This window comes from Natrix helvetica (assembly GCF_964273705.1).
Source record: "Natrix helvetica genome assembly, chromosome: 3".
Lineage (NCBI taxonomy): Eukaryota > Metazoa > Chordata > Lepidosauria > Squamata > Natricidae > Natrix > Natrix helvetica.
In genome coordinates, this window is record NC_138549.1 from 123,384,225 (window position 1) to 123,405,810 (window position 21,586).

Consider the following 21,586-nt stretch of genomic DNA (forward strand, 5'->3'; position numbering starts at 1 on the left):
CAAACCCCTTTGCTGAATCTATGCCAAGTAACAATGAAAGTATTTCTGCTGCAGGAGAGGAGGACCATAATTCTAGTGATAGAGGAACACTAGGAAAGTATGTATTGTACTACCAATGTTGTGGCTACACAAGATAATGTGAATCAATATTTCTGATTGGCCTCACATCAAGTAGACTACTAGTTTTCATGGTGTACGATCTGAGACTGGCTCTTTCCCATGTTATCAGGGACAAGTAAAAGTGATTCTCTTTTTGGATTGACTGGCATAGTTCACTTAAGCCCTGTCTCGTTCACATGGCAGAATGTGAACAGAGAATTAGATAATAATCCAACAGGGATTACTATTAATTAGCTTCTAGTTATAGAGGCCAAGTTGTTCCTATTTTTATTTGGCTATGATTGGCTAAGACAATAGGTTTCCTTGTTAACTTTCCTTTAGATAGAATATCATACACTGAATTGATGGCATAAAGGTCTTCAGCTAACTAAAGCCCATGGTATGAGGCTCTGTACTACCCATAAAGACATGCAGGGAAGGAAGAGCAGAGCTGGCAGCCTGCCAATGCTTCACAGTATACACTTGTTATCATTTTGACTTGCTGCCAAGGGTGAAGGATGCAAAGCCAGAGAAAAATCCAGCAGAACTGGACTTAGCACAGGGGGACACATGTAGGCTCTAAAACAGGATATACATCTAATGAATACATGATAATAGTAACTTTGTTCATGCTCTTACTGAGAAATATGCAGAAGTGAATGTTGGCATTTGTCGCAGATCCTTTGGCAACATTGCACGAATGTGCTTGTCTCTGAGCTGCTGCTCTTAGATGAGCTTTTTCAGAGAAAGGCCCAGTCTGTTTCATCCTATGGTGCCCCCATTCATGGAAGACTGATGAAACCCAAGAGCAAAAACACAGAGTATTCCTTTCACAGAAGAAAGCCCCTTAGAACACATTATAAACAAAGTATATTACATTTCTCTAAAGGAGGGGGGGTTAGTAAAATATAATGTGACAATGTTAATTTGGCTTCCACAAACTAAATCTTTTGTGGGGCTTTTGTGTGAGAATTAGTAGTAATTAGGAATTAGTAGAATTAGTTATCCTGTGAAGGTAGCTTTGAGTATTATGGTTTACATAAACAATGACACAAGGACTAATGCTTTATGTAAGCTTTTCTGAGTGAAGACTTTTCCACACTCTATAATTATAATCATGGGGACTGAGTCACTGGGCTGATTAGCAGAAAGATTAATAGCTTAATTTATACAGTCAAACAAGGGGTATAGCTTCCGGATATGTGTGATCCTAGCAAATCCAATTCACTCTCCTTCCTCATTCCAAATAACACTGTTGTCAATGTGCTGGTTTTATTTACTCCGGCAATGTCTGTGCCTACGTTTATGTGGTACCACTGATATATCAAATAAATAAAGGATTTGGGCATAGGTGGGACCCAGTGGCTCAGTGGCTAAGACGCTGAGCTTGTCGATCAGAAAGGTTGGCAGTTCGAATCCCTAGCGTCATGTGACGGAGTGAGTTCTCGTTATTTGTCCCAGCTTCTGCCAATCTAGCTGTTTGAAAGCATGTAAAAATGCAAGTAGAAAAATAGGGACCATTTGATGGGAAGGTAACAGCGTTCTGGGCCCCTTCGACATTTAGTCATACTGGCCACATGACCACGGAGACATCTTCGGACAGCATTGGCTCTTCAACTTTGAAATGGAGATGAGCACCACCCCCTAGAGTCGGGAACGACTAACACATATGTGCAAGGGGAACCTTTGCTTTTACCTTTACCTTGACTAAGGTGGGAAGAGAAATGGGGATTTCCCCTTCCCCATGATAGGTAAAGAATCAAGTGCAAGGGAGCTTGTTCTTCAGAGGAATACTCATAAAAACCATGTTTTGGATGTAGGCATGAAATCACCCCAGTTACATATGCAGAGGATGGAGCCTCAATGGTTGCTGGATCCATGGCAGACATTAAGGATTGTAATGTTGAAGATGAAACGGAGCATCTGCTGAAAGGTGAAAAAACGGAGGAGGGGTCTTCTGATCTACTTTTCAAATAGCTATTGTTAATCCTATCCCTTGCATCTCCTTTGATATATGAATACTGAGAGTTTAAAGTAGTATTTAAAGAAACCAGGAGACATGTTACACTATATTGTAATGGGTACATTACATAGGTAAAAAAACAGAATTATTGGGAGCACTACACACTCCATCTGACTATATTGGCTGGTTCTCCTAGGAAGAAGAGAATCCTATTCTTGTATAATTTGAAGAAGGCTACACTATACTTTTCTAGAAGTAGAAGGAATCTTGTAGCACTCTTTTTCATCAACACGTTTAATTAAAAAACACACTGTATGCTTTTAGATGCTCACAAAAGTTTATGCCTTTTAATAAAATGTGTTAGTCGGAAAAGGTGTTATCAACTTTCAATTTTTGACTGCTGTGTACGGCTGCTCTACAATATCTTTTTGACTTCCTAACTAATACTCCCACTCAGGGGTCAGGGCCCTTTCTTTCCACTTCTTAATTGAACAGAACTCGAGCAAAAGGAAAGGGTGAGGGAGCTGCAGGTAGGTTTGGTCAATTGTTGGAGAATGTGCAAATGTCCTACTGCTCTGGGCAAATAAGCAGTTTGTTACTTTAAATTGCTTCTGATTTTTACCTTTTTTTTTTTTTTGCACCACACAAGTAAATAGAGTCAAATACATGATACTTTTATTATCTGGGGTAAGTGAAGGGGCAGAATCTGGGAAAACACCGGCTGTTGAAAGCTGTTGTGATGTGGCTTTTCTTTTCCGTAGAAGATGTACAAAAAGAACCTCCGAAATCGGAGCTCTCTCCCTGGAACAGACTCATCAATATGTACAAGCAGCGCCGGAGGCTTCCTGCTTCTAAAATGGTAATTATGTGATAGTAAGAAGCTTTTAGAAAGGCCTTTTCTCCCCCCCCCCCCCACTTTCTTCGCTTGTCTTTCTGCTGCTGCTCCAAGAGACATTTTTTAATATGAGCAATATAACTCCATTCAGGAAGGTGAGAAAGTCATAGCGAAAGCAAAACCCTGGAGCAGTGGTGAAATTCAAATTTTTTTATTACCGGTTCTGTGGGCGTGGCTTGGTGGGTGTGGCAGGGGAAGGATACCACAAAATCTCCATTCCTACTTCACTCTGGAGCCAGCCAGAGGTGGTATTCTCCAAACTACTCAAAATTTCCGCTACCAGTTCTCCAGAACCTGTCTGAATCTGCTGAATATCACTCCTGCACTGGAGGCTTACACACATTCCACAATTCCAAGAAAATTTGAGATGTATTCCATTAGATCAGGGGTGTCCAAACTTGGGAACTTTAAGACTTGTGGACTTCAACTCCCAGAATTCCCCAGCCAGCCATGCTGGCTGGGGAATTCTGGGAGTTGAAGTCCACAAGTCTTAAAGTTCCCAAGTTTGGACACCCCTGCATTAGATCAAAGAGGTAGAATCTTAGACTTTGAAAGTACCTCTGGTTTGGCTGCTGCAGTGCAGCCAGACTTCTGGTTGGCTGAAATAGGGAACTTGATACCCAGCCTCTGTCTGAAGACCACTTTAAAGAAACCACATGTTTTCTTAGGTTCTCCAAGAAATATATAGGTTTAAGGCAGGGGTGTCCAAACTTGGCAACTTTAAGACTTATGGACTTCAACTCCCAGAATTCCCCAGCCAGCATGGCTGGCTGGGGAATTCTGGGAGTTGAAGTCCACAAGTCTTAAAGTTGCCAAGTTTGGACACCCCTGGTTTAAGGAGATGCTGATAGGTCAGCTTACCCTGTCACCACCTCCTTTACTTAAAGTATTTTCCTGGAATCAGAAACACTATGTTTGTTGTCTTATTATTACTACCATTAATACTCCTAATGTTAGTAGTTCTCCAATTTCTACTCTAAGGTGCATTATAAGGAAAGATTTTCAGGAAGAACACAGCGGGGAGTATGAGTCTGGGTATCTGTGCTCTTGAGTGTATAAATGTATGCATATATTTTGGCATAGGCATATGAATATGCTGGAATTTGACAGGGAACATCCAGGTTCAAGTCTCCAGTCAACCAGAGAGCTCACAGCATGATTTGAACTCAAGTGCTCTCTCTCTCTCAACATTATATAGGTTAGTGGTGGTGGTGGTGGAAATGAGAGAGTCCACCCCCGCTCCCTGCTGCCTTGAGCTCTAAGGGAAAAGGTAGGATATAAAATGCAGAAATAATCTAAACATTTTGGAATGTTTTTTGTTTAAGAAGGTCCATTTGGGGTGATCTGAGATTATATAAAAATCCATCCCAAAGAAGCAGTAGTCATGTAGTTGTAATACTTTATGCTTAGTAACACAGTAAAGCAGATTTCTTTGAGGTATTCAGATTCTTAAAATATAGAAAGGCTAAGTAAATGATGACACTCTATATTTGCACTCTATATTCCCAGCTCCATAGTTAACTGGCATGCTTCAGCTTTCGTTCATTCTACAAATTGCTCAAAAAAAAGGATCACATTTGAGGTGTATGAGACATTTTAAAATGACATAATGAAATCAGCCAGAAATCTAATCTTCAGGGATTTCTTTTCTGATGGAAACTTTTGTAATTGTGGTTTTTGACAACTCAATACTTTGAAGAGAGCAAATCTTCTTTTAACATGCTTTTATAATATATTCACAGCTGAAGCATGGCCCTAATTGTACATTCACAGCTGAATGAGATGAAGTGACCTCTGCCATAGTTAGGAGAACCTGTTTCTATCAGCAAAAATTACAGATCTGTATTAGAAAGGCAGACTTACTGGTGTTTAAAAGTCTGTCAAGCTGCAGGGTACATCCAAGGTGGGAGAAGTATTTTCCCGAGCAGCTATTTCTAAATAAATGCTGCTGTTAAAGTCATTGTTTAAGTTTTAGTTTAGTCTTCGGGGTTGTTGTTGTTGTTTCATTGATTCTTCACTTTCTTTACTTTTTAGAAGTTTCCCATTAAGTCTTTGTGTAGCTGATTAGATATAACCTGATCTACAAGCCTGCTATGTGCCTGCTTCTGATATCAGAACAGCCCAATTGTCTTTTCCATAAAAACTTAACAGGTTTGCCTTGGGGCAAACTTTGGAAAAATAAACTGACATCAGGTTTCACCTTATTACAGCAATCTACTACATTAGATGTAAAGAATGTTCTTCTTAACTGGCAGATGTATTTACTTACTTAATTACAATAAAAACAATGGTAAAATTGAATAAAAAGACAGTGACTTGGGAGAATCATTATAATTTGGCTGTCATACATGGTCTTATTTTTCCCGTGTTTTCCTGGACACTATCAGTGTGCAACACAGTGGAAAAAACAAAATGGCCACAATGAAAAAACATAATGGCTGCCATGTATTGTAGTGTAAACATTTTGTAATGTTTTGGGCTGGTACAATTTTGGAACACAATGAGAAAACCAGAATGCTGGACCTTAAGAGGCTGCCCATGCTATTTTTCTCACAGCTTTTGCACCGCTTTGCTTTACTGCTGAGGTGCAATTGGCTGAGACATGGAACAAAGCCTTCGCTATAGGGATGGTCAATCAGGAAGCTGGATTGGTCTGATGCAAAAGAGGCAATGGGAGATACTTTCTCCCCTGCCTTTCTTCTGAATTCCTTGACCATTTCCCTCTGTGGGTGTTAGATATTAGCATAAACTGCTGTAAGTCTCCACTCAGGTCCGCCACTAGGGCGGGAACTAGGGGTTGTTCTGATTGGACGGGAGGTGTACCCGATCCCTATAAAAGGGGAGCTTCTAGACCCCAAGTCAAGCTGGATCACTACTACTACTAAATAAAGAGCTGTTGTTGTCACTATCGTCTGGAGTCTGTTCTCTCGTTGCCCGAATCTAACATTGGCGACGAAGGTGGGATCGAGAGACAGATAGGACGAAGAAGCTACCTCCAGAATCTACGGACCCAATCCAGCCCCGGAATTTGGCAGAAATTCCGGCAGCCATCTCAGCGCGGCAAATTCAAATGCAGACAAGATGTCGATGCACGCTCCACCAACTCCATACGACCCAATCGCCGAGCATTGGGAATCCTACATGCTGAGATTCGAATGCTTCCTCGAGGCAAACGATCTCACGGGAGTACCGGACTCTCGGAAAAAGAATATGTTCCTGAGCTACTGTGGTCGAGAGGTTTTCGAGATGGCCAGGGATCTCTCTGAGCCAACCCCCATCCAGGCGGTAACATGGACGGTGCTACAACAGACGCTGCAAACACATTACGCGCCAAAACTTTCCCGCCACGTTCGCTGCCAGGAATTCAACACGAGGAACCAGAAGGCGGGAGAATACATCAACCAGTACGTTGCAGCACTTCGGAAAGCAGCAACGCATTGCGAGTTCAGGGATCTGGACGAGCAAATCCTGGCACGCCTCATATGCGGGTTAAAAGACATTTCATTACAGAAACGATTGTTGGCCAAACCCAACCTAAGCCTGCAAATTGCACTAGACGAGGCGAGAGCTTCCGAATCAGCGGACAGATCTTCCGAAACAATACAACGCGGGTACAGCGCGATCCAGACCGGAGCCAGTACATTTTGAGGCTGCCGATCAAGAGACCGAGGACAGCAAATTCGAAGACAGTCATCGAATGCGGAGCAGTCACACAAGACCGGCGGGAAAACCCGAATTCCGTTTGCCCCCATGCGCAAGCTGCGGAGGGAACCACTCCCGGTCTACCTGCCGTTTCAGAAACGTTGTTTGCTCGCATTGCGACAAACTTGGGCACATCGCACGAGTGTGCCGGAGCGAAGTCCCTGCCACACAATGGCAGCCTCCTATGTACCGCCGACAGAAGCCCAACCCAGGGGCTTGGCGGAAAAACAAAGGGCGCCCAGAGAGAGAACCGAGGGAGTCAGCCGAGAGAGAATACACACAAAGAGCTGAAAGGGCGTATTACCAGAGAGCCGAGAGAGAGTATCCCCAGGATGCTGAGAGAGAGTACACCCAGAGAGAACCAATGCGAACCTATCTCACAACGATAAGTCAGGTCCGCACCAAGCGGCCTAAAAAGCTGAAAATCACTGTCCTCCTGGAGGACTCCCCTTGCGAGCTTGAAGTCGACACGGGATCGTCCCTGACGATCATTTCATGGTCGGCCATGAAAAAAGCAATTCCGAGCCTTAAGAAGCGCCAACTGCGAACACCAGACATCCTGCTACGAGACTACCAGGGGAACAGGGTCCCCATCGTGGGTCAAGGCACGTTTCGGGTCCAGTTCAAAGACATCATAGCCCAGCTGCCCGTGACCGTCGCCAGTGCGCCATTACAGAGCCTCCTGGGACTGAATTGGTTTGAAGCCCTGGGGCTAGAAGTCACCGGAATCAGCAGCGCTGAACAGATTTTTAAGAAGTTCAAGGATGTGTTCAGCCCTGGCCTTGGTAAGTATGTGGGAAAGCCAATATCATTCAATCTAGATCCAAAGGTGGCGCCAATCCGACTCAAACCTAGAAGAGTGCCTTTTGCACTCCGCCCCAAGATTGACAAAGAGATAGATAAGCTCGTAGAGCAAGGGATCCTTGAACCGGTGGATCACGCGCGCTGGGAAACCCCCATCGTGACCCCAGTTAAACCAGATGGGTCAGTCCGCATCTGCGCGGACTATAAATGCACAATTAATGTCGCCCTACAACAGAGCGCGTATCCTGTGCCCGTAGTCCAACACCTATTGCATTCGTTGGGGCCAGGAAAGATATTTGCAAAGTTAGACATGGCACAAGCGTATCAGCAGCTGCCTGTGGATAGTGCCACGGCGGAGGCCCAAACTATAGTGACGCACAGGGGTGCTTTCAAATGCAACCGGTTACAATTCGGCATAAGCATCGCTCCAGGTCTGTTCCAAAGCGTCATGGAACGGCTTTTGCAGGGCATACCAGGAGTCATCCCATATTTTGATGACATCTTGGTATCGGCTGCAAACGAGGAGCAACTATTAAAACGTGTTAGAACTGTTTTGGCCAGAATCAGAGAAAAGGGTCTCCGCCTAAAAAAGGAAAAATGCCAAATTAACGTGCATAGCGTAAAATTCCTGGGGTATAGAATCGATGGGCTGGGTATACACCCAACATCGAAGAAAATTAAGGCGATCCAGGACGCCCCCACACCACGAAATCAGACCGAGTTGCAGGCATTCCTCGGATTTCTTAACTTCTACAGCGTTTTTCTAAGAGAGAAAGCTACCGTCACTGAGCCGCTACACCGACTCCTAGCCAAGAACGCGAAATGGACCTGGGGATGTTCCGAGGCGGCCCCCTTCACCGCAGTCAAGCGCCTACTCACGACTGACTCGCTACTCATCCAATACAGCCAAACTCTACCACTGGTATTGACCTGCGATGCATCACCTTTCGGCGTTGGCGCAGTACTCAGCCACAGAATGCCAAACGGAAACGAAGCACCCATAGCGTTCTACTCAAGGACTTTATCATCGGCTGAACGAAACTATAGCCAAATGGACAGGGAAGCGTTAGCCGCTGTGGCTGGAGTCAAACGTTTCCACGAGTATCTCTACGGCCGCGATTTCGAACTTATCACAGACCACAAACCATATCTGGGTCTTTTGGCGGGAAACCGCCCCACACCGGTCTCACTCTCCCCGCGCATGACCAGGTGGACTGTTTTCCTGGCTGCGTATTCCTACAAGTTGATACATCGACTGGGTTCCACATTAGGGCACGCAGACGCACTCAGCCATTGCCCACTACCAGAACTGTTAACAGACCCCACTCCCGAAATACCGGTTCTCTTGATTGACTGTTTGGACTCTGGACCAGTTTCTTCTGTGGACGTTGCTAGGTTTTCTGCTAAGGACAATGTAATCAGACAGGTACAAACTTGGGTATGGAGGGGGTGGCCCAAAGGGAATGTGGGACCCGAATTCAAACTGTTTTGGTCTAAGCGCGACGAACTGTCGGTTTTACAAGGTTGTTTATTGTGGGGGGATCGAGTTGTTGTACCATACGCACTACGGAGAAATGTATTGGAGGCTTTACATGTTGGGCATCCAGGGATCGTAAGGATGAAAGCGTTAGCTAGGAGTTACGTTTGGTGGCCTAACATGGACAAAGAGATAGAGGAATGGGTAGCCACTTGCGATCCGTGCCAAGAATCCAGACCAGCCCCCCCTGAAGCGCCCGCCACGGAATGGGACAAACCAAAAGCACCCTGGTCGCGAATACACATTGATTTCGCAGGGCCAGTCCAAGGGCAAACGTTTCTAATAGTTGTGGATGCATACTCCAAATGGTTGGAAGTAGTCCTAATGACTTCAATCACGGCAGAGGCAGTCATTAAGGTACTTCGGCGACTTTTTGCCACTCACGGCCTGCCCGACCTCCTGGTCTCCGACAACGGGCCCCAATTCACGGCCATGCAATTCGAAACATACTTAGCGAGTCAGGGAATTCGGCATGCCCTCGTCGCGCCATTCCATCCGGCATCGAACGGACAGGCGGAGAGAATGGTGCGATCTGCAAAAGAGGCCCTCACTAGGATGGGCCCAGGTGATTGGCAAACACGAATCGACCATTACTTACTAATCCAACACATTACTCCTAGTGCCACGACCGGAAGGAGCCCCGCTGAACTCCTCATGGGTCGCCGATTACGGTCTCACCTGGACCGACTTCACCCAAACTACTCTGCCACATCGCCCCCAGACTCCACAAGCAAAATTCGGAACTTTAGCATAGGGGATTCAGTATATGCCCACAACTATGTAGGGGGGACGCTGTGGATTCCGGCAAGGGTAATTGGCATCACGGGTCCTCGATCATACTTGTTGGAACTAGAGGACAGGAGGAACTGGAAGAGGCACATAGACCAACTCCGAGGTCGCCTAGCGCACTCCAACCTACGATCAGCAAACGAAGACTTCATTCCGTCGGAAAATCCGCCAATGCATCAACCCGAATATCCGAGCACAGAGGACTTCAGCACCACGGAGCCTGGGGTGGACCCTGAGATCAACGATAGAGCGGAACAGCCTCCGAGCGAGGAGAACCGACCATCCCCTGCCAGCGAAGCAGAACAGGAGGAACACGCCGATCTCACGCCCGCTCCAACTCAACCCGAGATCCGACGGTCCACCCGAGTAAGGCAGAAACCGGCATACCTACAGGACTTTGTCACGAACCGAAACACTCCATCTAAGAGGGGAGGGGTGTTAGATATTAGCATAAACCGCTGTAAGTCTCCACTCAGGTCCACCACTAGGGCGGGAACTAGGGGTTGTTCTGATTGGACGGGAGGTGTACCCGATCCCTATAAAAGGGGAGCTTCTAGACCCCAAGTCAAGCTGGATCACTACTACTACTAAATAAAGAGCTGTTGTTGTCACTATCGTCTGGAGTCTGTTCTCTTGTTGCCCGAATCTAACAGTGGGGCTCTGTGTTACCCCAGCCAGATTTAATCTCTGATAACTATGATGCAAAAGCAGTTTGCCAATGACTTCTTCTGGGGTGCATTTTTAACTCCCTAGTCTAGTCAAACCTTCAACTCTTGGGTTTCTTGAGAGTCTTCCACCAAATACAAAACCTGAGCTTTGGCGCTTTATACAAGGTCACTTAGGTGCCATCACTTGTGACCTGCTGCCCATAGTTTTATTAAAAGTATCTATCAGCTCCAGTTAATTTCTGTATATAGAATGTAGGCGAGAGAGGAGTTATTTGTTTTAACCAATGAAGTATCTTGGACACACTATAAACATTGAGATTTTGTTCATGCTTAACTCCATTTGTCACAGTGTGTTACTACACAGAATATATGAGCAGCATAATATGAAAAGTGAACATTCACAGAAAGACCTGAAGTATCCTTTGACGCTCCCAGAGCTCTGTAGTCTAGCTACCCCTGGTTGTACAGTATCTCCTTTCATATGTAAAGTTGGTATTGTTTAAAATGTGGGATTGCAAAGATGCAAATGGAAGGAACTTTTAAGAACATGACAAGAATCTTCCACTGTGGGCCTTTTGTGTACCCAAATAAAGCACACTTTTAAATTTACTTTGTAAGAGTATTAATAGTAGTTATTATTTTGACTAAATATTTGACTTATCCTACTTCTGCTTTTTTCTAATGAAAGTATTGTTGTATTATGTATGATGGAAGTCTCTTCATCTTTCTGGGTAGATCTATCCCTTTGTCTTCTTAGATGTAATAGTTTTGCTGTAGATTTGAATGTTCTGCTGGATTTATAGCCTCTGTTGTTAATATTTGATATAAATTTACATAAAACACACCTGAAAGCTCTATTTTTGCTCTGAGAGAAAAGCAGTAAATGTTGCGTAGTAGTAGAAAAGCAGTAAAGGTTGTGGAAGAAGGTCTAAAAGATTGTAAGTTACTTGACAGGGACCCCACTACAACACCTACTTGTACCACCAAATAGTTCTAGCAGAACTATTCTGTTGGTAAATTAGTAGACATTGTCAAAATTGACAAAATTGTACTTGTTACATATTTTATACTACTCTTCACTGCATCTTATAGTGGTTATATACTTCATATCTTCATTAATAGTGGAACTTGGTACAGGTAGTCCTCGACTTATGACCACAATTTAGCCCAAAATTTCTGTTGCTAAGCAAGATGGTTAAGCAAGATTGCTTCATTTTATGACCTTTCTTGCTACAGTTGTTAAGTGAATCACTACAGTTGCTAAGTTAGTAATACTGTTGTTAAGTGAATCTGGCTTCCGCATTGATTTTGCTTGTCAGAAGGTCGCAAAAGGTGATCACATGATCTCGGGGCATAGCAACTGTCATAAATATGAACCAGTTGTCAACCACATGAATTTTGATCGCATGACTACGTGGATGCTGCAATGATCATAAGTATGAAAAATGGTCATAGATCACTCTTTTCAGTGTTGTTGTAACTTTGAATGGCCACTAAACGAATGGTTTTAAGTTGAGAACTACATGTACCAGCTTGGAACTGGCACAAAGATATCCTTCAGTATGCTTTCAGTATGAAGAAAAGGCATTTAAAATGTCTTGTTTCATTGAGAACAATTATGGAAAATTATCACATCAGTGTGATGTTAAGCATGTTTAGTTTTATTTGTTTATCTATTTATTGGCTTTATTTCTTCAATTTATATGACCACCCACCAGGCAAATAACTCTTATTTTCAGATTCCCTGTGGCTATCTATCCAGGTAAGTCTGCAAGGAGCTGTAAGGAACATGATTTTCACATATCATGCGTGTACATTCAAGATGTATGCTCCCCAATGTAATCTTAGGTTTTTTTTGTAATATCATTTCTAGTAATAAAAATGTAATGCAGTCATATGATCCTGTATAAAACCAAACACTAAAATTTATTTATTTGAAATGACAAGTGGATTCTTGGGTGTCTATGAATATTAATTGACTATAATTAAACATTTTTTATTAATAGAAAAATAGAAAATAACTTGCACCATGTAAAGTCAAAAACATTACTTTATTGATTCAGTTAACACAATGGGCAATTTCAAATAATTCCTTACTTGTGTTCTGCCTGTACTGTTTTGTAGTCCAATATTCAGGTTATTCCAACGCAACCAGTAACTGAAGACGAAGCCACATTGGATCTTATGATATATGGAATTGAAAACCCCAATGCTGCAACATCAACTTCCCCGAAGGCTTTTTGCATCTTAGAGTAAGTATATTTTGAGGGGTATCTCTCATTTAGAGACTTGAGGGGGACAGGTCCTGAAAGCCAAACAATCTGCAGTGTTACACCACGTAACCTAAATTACAGAATGTAATAATAGAGATGTGTAAACAAAAGTTACAAATCATGCTCATTATAGATAACGAGAGTCAAATGATTCTGAAAAGAACTATGTTAAGAAAGTTGACCCTGGCAAACAATTTAGAGATTCCAGTTAGTGTGGTATAAAAATTTGACAGATCTGTGAGGGTAGATTTAGGAAAAAGAAGATCACCTTTTCTTTCTCACTGTTTTCCTGTTGTACTATATGCAATATATATAGAGTTTAGACTAATAACTGACTAACAGACACAAATCTTTGTTTTTAATTATCGTATTGTGCAAAGAAAAGAGATATTTAACACCATGAATTCACGTCCTTTTTTCCCACCCTTAAGCCTTGCCTCTATTAGAACTGTTTGGGATTTTAAAAAAAACACAATTCCCTTTCCTCATTCATGGTACACAGTGGTTAGAATGTAGTATTGCAGGCTAACTCTGCTGACTGCCAGGAGTTTGATCCTGACTGGCTCAAGGTTGACCCAGCCTTACATTCTTCTGAGGATGATAACATGAGGATCCAGATTGTTGGGGATTAAATGTTGATATTGTATCCTGCCCAAAGAGTGCTGTAAAGGACTATGGAGCAGTGTATACTGTAAGTCTAAGTGCTATTGCTATCATTTCTCTGTCTCTTCATTGGGCACCCAACATCTTGTAGGCTTCACAGAGTAATATATTTCAAAGTTCATTCCAGAATAAGTAATATTTCAGTTTACTACTAATTTAATAGGAAAAGGAGCTGAGGACAGAGTGGATGCTTCTAAACAAATTCAGGACAGCTACTTCAATATCTGTTGGATAAAAGTCATTGAATAAAGTCAATATCATCTGTAAAGCAAAAGCAAAACCAGTGTTAATTCTATGAATAATCTGCATTTTAATTACATAAATATTATGTGCAATAGAAATTGGAAGAGGCAAATTTGTTTCGCAGCTTGCCATGATTCTGATAAATATGGCCTGTGGGAAGCCATTATTGTATTTGTAAGAAAATTTTCTACAAATTCATTGTCTGTAAGAGAGGGGGGGCGAGGGAGAGATGGGGGAGAAAGAGAGTGCAAGAGAGAGAGTGCGAGAGTGAGAGTGAGAGTGAGAGTGAGAGAGAGAGAGAGAGAGAGTAAAACAGTGACAACCTGATAGACTTATTCCCCAAAGAGAGCTTTTAAAATTTTCACTAAATGGATTGAAGATAAAAAGCATATTTGAATTTGGAGCACAGGTAGCATCTGGGGTTAATACTAGGTATGACCACTTGGTGTCACTGTCCAATTTAAAATAATTTTACTGAAGTTTATTCTGATGATACCAATCACAAATTCTAATAAATGGAGCACAATAATCATAACGCACTGTAATAATTTTTAAAGGACAGGGGAAAGATGGAAAGACAATTGGTTTTTTAAAAAAAGTTTGAGGTGGAAACAAATGGTCTGGAATATTATGTTTCAAACTTGAAAATATGAAATACAAATATGAAACATATTTGAAAATCTTCGCTTGAAAATTTTCTTCCTCCTCATGTTGGAAACCTCCCAGAAATGATAATTATATTATAATAATAAAATAAATATTCCTGCATATTAAGTATGGAGGTATCTTCTCTACATTATATGATAATTATTTAGCCAAATACAATGGAAATAGTCAAGAACATATTTATCTTTAATATGCGGTATTTCCTAAAGGAAACTAACCTTGACTGTTTTTGGAAGAAGAGATATTGAAGTTGAAGCTCAAATACATTACTTGAGTCATTAGAAAAGTCTCTGATGTTGGGAAAGGTTGAAGGCAAAAGGAGAAGGCAGGGGATGAGATGGTTAGATAGTGTCATCGACATAGGGGGGTTGAATTTAGACAAATAATAATAATAATAATAATAATAATAATAATAATAATAATAATAATAATAATAATATTTAATGCTTCTAGACCGCCCCCTCTCCCGCAAGGGACTCGGGGCGGTGTACAGTTCATACAAAATATAACAGGATACAATAAAATTAAATTAAATATGTACAGTTGACAATTGACATGGAGGAGGTTAAAATGTAGTTAAAAGAACTGTACAAAGCAGATATAAAATAAATTCAAACCCCTAAAAACAAATACAGTAAATTAAAAAGCCCCTAAAATAACCAGATATAATACATTTGCCAGGAGGGACAGTTGAATTATGCCAGGCCTGCTAATCGGAACAGGTGGGTCTTCAGTTTTTGCCGGAAGGAGCGGAGGTCAGAAGTGGTTCTAATGTCGGGGGGGAGGTCATTCCAGAGGGTTGGGCCCATCACAGAGAAGGCCCTACTCCTCGGTGTCGCCCGCTGGCATTGCCTAGTGGACGGCACCAGGAGAAGTCCCTCCCTGTGTGAGCGTATTGGCCGCAGGGATGTATGTGGGAGGATGCGATCCCGCAAGTAACTAGGTCCCGTGCCATGGAGCGCTTTAAAGATGGTAATCAGCACCTTGAAATGCACCCGGAAAACCACAGGCAGCCAGTGCAGCTCGCGCAGGAGAGGTGTTACGTGGGAGTACCTCGTACTCCCCATCACAGCCCGCGCGGCTGCGTTCTGAACTAACTGCAGTCTCCGGGCGCGTCCCAAGGGCAGCCCCATGTAGAGAGCGTTGCAGTAATCCAGGCGGGACGTCACCAGCGCATGAGTGACCGTGACAAACTCAGGGAGACAATGGAGCCTGGCATGCCATGGTCCATGGGGGTGCATAGAGTTGGACATGACTTAGTGATTGACAACAAACAATACAAGGATTGATCCAATGTCATGTTCACAATGGTATCTTTATATTGCTTTATATTTACATATATATTCATACAATATAGATAACATGGAAGCTGCAAATGTGATAATAATAGAAAGCCAAGCCATATGAGTTAATATTCTAACTCCCGAGTCTTCTTGTCAGAAATAAGGGGATCATAAACAACCTTTATTATACATTCTCTGCTCCGTGGTACAAAATCTGTGTTGCATTATCCTAATGTTAAGATTACAGGAAACTTACTTCATGGTGTTTAAATTGACCCTCAGCTGGTTAATTGGCCAAACCTAGTGTGCATACATCCCTTTTCTCCCTATTTGCTTATATTCACCTGCAGCTGCATAGTTTCTTCTTGGTGTGATAGATTAGAAATACAGCCACAGGAACACGCAAACAAATAATGTGAGATGTGATGAGCTATCTTAAGTTCTCATTATTCTTCTGTTTCAGTGATTTTTATGTGGGCATTGAGGACCTACTAATAAGATACAATATGGGGAAATCTGTGTAGAACTCTGATCATTGACCTTTAGAAGCAGTTCAATAGATTCTTCCAAAAGCTGTCTGATGTTTTTTCAGCTGGTTTAAAATTGCATACGTTTATGTTAAGCCTATAGGACAGACGTCTTGACAGCAGAAAATGATGTTTATTCAAAACAGAGTTGAACAGAGTTGCCTTATGGTGAGATCGGTGGCAAAGAAATGTAATAATAATAATAATAATAATAATAATAATAATAATAATAATAATAATAATAATAATAATAACAACAACAACAACAACAACAACAACAATATCATCATCATCATCATCATCAGGAGTAATGAAAAAAGAAACAGAAGGCTTTATTTTGGCAGCTCAAGAACAAGCCTTAGCCACAAATTGCATGAAGGCAAAAATTCAGCATGTTACCACCAACAGCAAATGCTGCCTCTGTAATGAGAAAGATGAGACAGTCGACCATTTGATCAGTGAGTGCAGCAAAATTTCACAAACTGACTATCTACAACACCATGACCGAGTTGCTAAAATCATTCACTGGAAACTGTGCCAGAAGTTTGAATGTGAGTACAGCAAAAACCATTGGAAACATCAGGTTGAGAAGTTTCTAGAGAATGAAAAAGCAAGATCTTGTGGGATTTCAGAATTCAGACAGACAGGCACTTGCCCACAACACACCTGATATAACAATAGTTGAAAAGAAAAAGTTTGGTTCATTGACATTGCAATACTTGATAATGCGTGAATTGAAGATAAGCAGCAAGAAAAAAATCACAAAGTACCAGGACTTGCAAATTGAAGCTGAATGACTTGAAGCTGAGTGACTGTGGAAAAAGAAATCAAATGTTGTCCTGATTGTAATTGGGGCCCTTGGAGCAATACCTAAAGGGCTACCTTGCTATTTGGAAATTCTAAATTTATTGGACTTGAACATTCTGACTCTACAAAAAACCACCCTACTTGGAACAGCTTATATCCTCTGACGTTACCTTAACAGTTCCTAGGTCCTTGGTTAAGACTCGAGCTGTTGAGCTACCAACCAGTCCCAAAGGCTGTGAATCTCACCAAAGATTAACCAAATAATAATAATAATAATGCATGAAACATGTAACAGTGATACCCACTTAGTACCATGTCCAAGAATTTTATAAGATACATCAACAAATTGCACCTACAATTACACCAGCGGAACTGCAAAAAACTGTGCTACTCAGAACATTGTATATTTTAAGAAGGTACTTGGTTGATACCTGGGACGCTGGCAGCAACCCATATCAACCATTAGCACCAGTCACTGGTATTTGTAATGCATTTTTGAATGTTCAGTTGACTGAGTTTCATGTTTAATGAATAAAGTATAGTAGTAGTAGTAGTAGTAGTAGTAGTAGTAGTAGTAGTAATAATAATAATAATAATAATAATAATAATAATATAATTTTGTAGAAGCTGTTTGTTGCAGCATTTAGATTTAGAGGCAAGATTGAAAGTACTGTTGAACTCATAGTAATCCCAAGAAAGACCCAATTTAAAAAAAGCAAGAATTTGCTAAGTTATGGCAATTCTAAATTTGCTTCTAATATGTTTAATGTTGCTTCTTTTTGTCTTCCTTTGATTCATTTCCAATCAAGACTGCCTGAAAATGAAATTAGGGAAATGGCTGATGACTGTGAGATAGCATGTCAAGATACAGGATCAAATGGTAGTGGTAGCCCGAAGGATTTTCAGGTGCGGTGTACACTCAAGTACTGTAGATTTTTGTTTGGGAAACTAATGGCTGCAATATTCCATACAATGGTGTGGTCATCTTTTCTCCAGAAAACATCTGAGCTTTGGAATCAAGATATAGTAACTGTCAGGACTTCATCAGTTGCATACAACATCCTGCCTAATGTGAGATGTTGAAAACTAATTTAAGTAGAAATACATCATATGTCTGCATTGCAGACACATACTGATTCAGCAATTCTTAAATTAGAATTGTGTGGTATTCTCTGTAACTGAATTTCCTTCCTCTTTTCTCTATATTTTGAACTATCATTTAAAACTGATGAGAAAACAGAACAGACATTTCATCTTAATGAAAATTCACCTTTAGAGACACTAGCCCTATTCATACATCGTGCTAAGCCAAAAACAAATTAGCCATGCTAAGTTTAGCACAATACGAAAAAAAATCCACTGTTGTTTAGCATAATGCAAAGAGAAATCCATTGACTTGGTCAATAAAAGCATGTTCTAAAATATCCTGGCTTGGTGTCATGTGAGAAGACAACTTTATTTCCAGTCTGGACTCCATATCTTGGTTAAAATATTTTTCTTCACCTTTGTATCTGATGAGCTCAGAATGAGATTATGTCTTTTGGACTATTACTTATGCCATATATGATAGTTAAGTTCCTAATCAATTCTCCAGTGTTTCTTGAGAGCACCAGGCTGTCATCTGGCTTAGACTAAGCAAAAATTCAAAATATCTGCAGTGAACAAAGGGTGGCAGAAAAAACAGACAGTAACTGCTTCTTCCATATGCACAAAAAATGTTTGGAATGTAATAGCATACAATAGGGCCTGCTACTCAGCATGTGTATGTATTTATAATTTACTGCCCTACACAAACACATCCTTGTTATTATTCCTTTTCTTTTTTACTTTATTTTATTCCATTTTGTTTTTCTCTTTTCAAAGTATAATTGTTCAAGAATGCATTTTATGTTCTGCTCAAGAACAATCTAACCATGAAGCTCTAGGAGATTTTTTTTTGTCTGAAATTAAAGGATTAGAAGGGCTGGAAGAAAAAGCATAATTATTGCCATCTCATTGAATTCCTTCATTTGCTACCTTCAGAGTCTATTGGAGTTGTGGAGGAGGATAAATTTAAACAAACAAACAAACAAACATTATCCAGATTGGAAACAAACTCTATTTCTTTATCATCATAAAAGGCAGCGGCCTTTTGGAAAGCCTTCAAAATACAATGGCTGCTGGCAGTTAGCTAGATCCAATGAAAGCAATGAGGCCTGTTCATGAGGCCTTCTTTCCTTGTGCCATTCTGTTGGCAGTATAGCAAGCAACGTTTTGTGTAGCTGTCAGAAACATAGATTCTGAATCTCCTTAAAGTATAACAGTTTGATTACGAGACAAGCTAATCTTTACCAGAATAGTATTCTCTCTAGATTTGGGTCTGTAGTTTTTAAAATTCCTAGCTACAATGGTCAGTGGCTGGAATTGTAGACCAGTATATGTCCACTAATTTGGGAAAAAATCACGAAAATCTTAGGTAAATGACCAGTAGCTAATGGTAGGAAACTATTTACTTGCTTTTAACCTGTAGAATTCTTTTTTCTAGCTTTGGAGGAAGGGGGTCTGATAGCCCACATTTAAATTATGATGCCCAAAGCAATGTGTATTGGGCACACTGTGGAATATCGAAATTTTGGCTTCTAGTCACCCAGCATTGTCTTTTCGCATGATACCAAGCCAGGATATTTTAGAACATGCTTTGTTGAACAGCATGTTTGATTGTTCCTAGTGCTTTCTGCCAGAAGTGCAAAGGCTTATTTATGTAAGAGAAGGACCATTTAAGAAGTCCCATCTCAAAACAGTAGTTGGGCTTATCCTTGGCAAGCCCCTCTTGGGCTCAACTGTTTCTCAAGAGTGGCTAGTGAGAAGGAGAACATTGTAACGAATATAAGAATAAGACAACAAAAAGTTGACTACTACTGAACTGTAATATTATTTCTGTCTTCTCTTATTATTTTTAGAGCATGTTGTGAAATAACACTGCTGAATTCCACTTGAGTCTGACAGCTTTCCCCTTCTCAACTTTACACAGGGCAGATCTACTGGAAAAAAGTATTTTCTATTCAGAAGGACATTTCAAATTTTTGTGTATTTTTCTTTTTTCTTCATGCTGCTCATTATCTATGTTCTCTTATTTTCTGTGGAATAAGCCTGTTAATATTAGCAGATGTGTTTTAGCATATGTTTCAGACAGATAAATTGTTCTATCCCCCCCCCCCCAAAAAAACTCTATTGCTTCTCTTTCCGTATTCCTAGAATACAGTTTTACAATGAATTGATATTTGTGTGTTGAGTATTTATCCTGGCACCTGACACTCATTCACAAGACACATGATGCATTTCCCCAATTGTCTATTTTCCTGTCAATAGTCTGAGTTTGGATTGGTGTTTTTTTTGCCTGTGTTTATAGCAGTTCTTTGGGATAATCACAATTTCGAAACACTACTAAGTAAAATGTTTTATGATTCATCCTGCAAAGAGTGGTTTTAAGGTCCAGCTGCATGGGATCTGCAGAGAAGCAAAATTACCTGGCTTGTGTATCTAGGAATGAAGCTGGGAAAGTTATACCTTATTGGAACAACATTGTAAGGAGTATGGTGCTGATGATGAGGGGAAAAAAATAAAAAGAGACACTACTAAGCAATCCTTTCACCTGATGTATCATGACTTGAAAAGTTTCATTTGATATGAAACTGTACACTATGGTCTCAGTTATTTGGGGGAGAAAGAACAAATGGGCAGGAAATTACTATATATTTTTAAAGCTACAGTACTTTACAAGCACAGAAATGAAATCTGACTGTACATAGTAGCCGTTTTAAAAAAATTGTTAAACATAGCTTTTGTATAGACTTCTCTGTTCAGAAATAGGTTGAAAGTAACAAACCTGGCAGAACCTTGCAGGGTTCTACATTGACAGAACACAAATCTCATATTTTATGCACTTGCATTGCTAGAAATTGGCAAGTGCCTTAAAGTCACACATTAAACACAATGGATTCTGCACTGCATTCAGTAGAAATGTCTCCTCAACAGCCATTGTACTTTGAAAAAATACCCTCACTGAAATAACACATACAGGAAATGGGTTTCAGTGAACATTTTATCACAGCTGAGATGACATTTGTCACAAAGATTCATCACAAGGGGCAAATAGTTATAACTCTTTCTCTGAAAAACATGGCTGAAGAAGATGTACTATGACTTCTTATTTTTTAAAGCAGGAGTGTCCAAACTTGGGAACTTTAAGACTTGTGGACTTCAACTCCCGGGAGTTGAAGTCCACAAGTCTTAAAGTTCCCAAGTTTGGACACCCCTATTTTAAAGCATTGTCCCCTTGGATCAGAGGAAAATACCTACCATGTCCTTAAATATATTATTCCTACTCCTTTTTCTTCTTCCCCCTCCCTCCCCCTCTTCTTTCTTTCTTTCTTTCTTTCTTTCTTTCTTTCTTTCTTTCTTTCTTTCTTTCTTTCTTTCTTTCTTTCTTTCTTTCTTTCTTTCTTTCTTTCTTTCTTTCTTTCTTTCTTTCTTTTCAGTATGAAGTGCTCCAAGGTGTTTTTCAGTATCAGTAATAGTTATTAGAAAACAAAATTGAAATAATATATCGGAATAATATTGGAAGATAGAAAATTTAAATATTCCACAAACACATATTAAAATGTACAGGAAATAATTTATTCTTTCTA

The 21,586-nt window shown here is 40.7% G+C and overlaps 1 protein-coding gene across 6 annotated transcripts; it reads left to right on the plus strand.

Annotated features, from left to right (window-relative positions):
- Positions 1-1,924: 1,924 nt before the first annotated feature.
- LOC309390126 (uncharacterized protein) lies at positions 1,925-20,410 on the plus strand. 6 transcript variants are annotated; one of them, XM_081949210.1, is made up of 5 exons: positions 1,925-2,032; positions 2,824-2,921; positions 12,582-12,709; positions 17,729-17,825; positions 19,859-20,410. In XM_081949210.1, exons 1-5 carry the CDS (start codon positions 1,963-1,965, stop codon positions 19,868-19,870), a joined length of 405 nt encoding a protein of 134 aa, XP_081805336.1. In that variant the 5' UTR covers positions 1,925-1,962; the 3' UTR covers positions 19,871-20,410. The 6 variants fall into 6 exon arrangements, with proteins under 6 accessions (XP_081805336.1, XP_081805333.1, XP_081805337.1 ...); XM_081949207.1 differs by having other exon boundaries at positions 19,930-20,410; XM_081949211.1 differs by having other exon boundaries at positions 17,729-17,799.
- Positions 20,411-21,586: the final 1,176 nt, after the last annotated feature.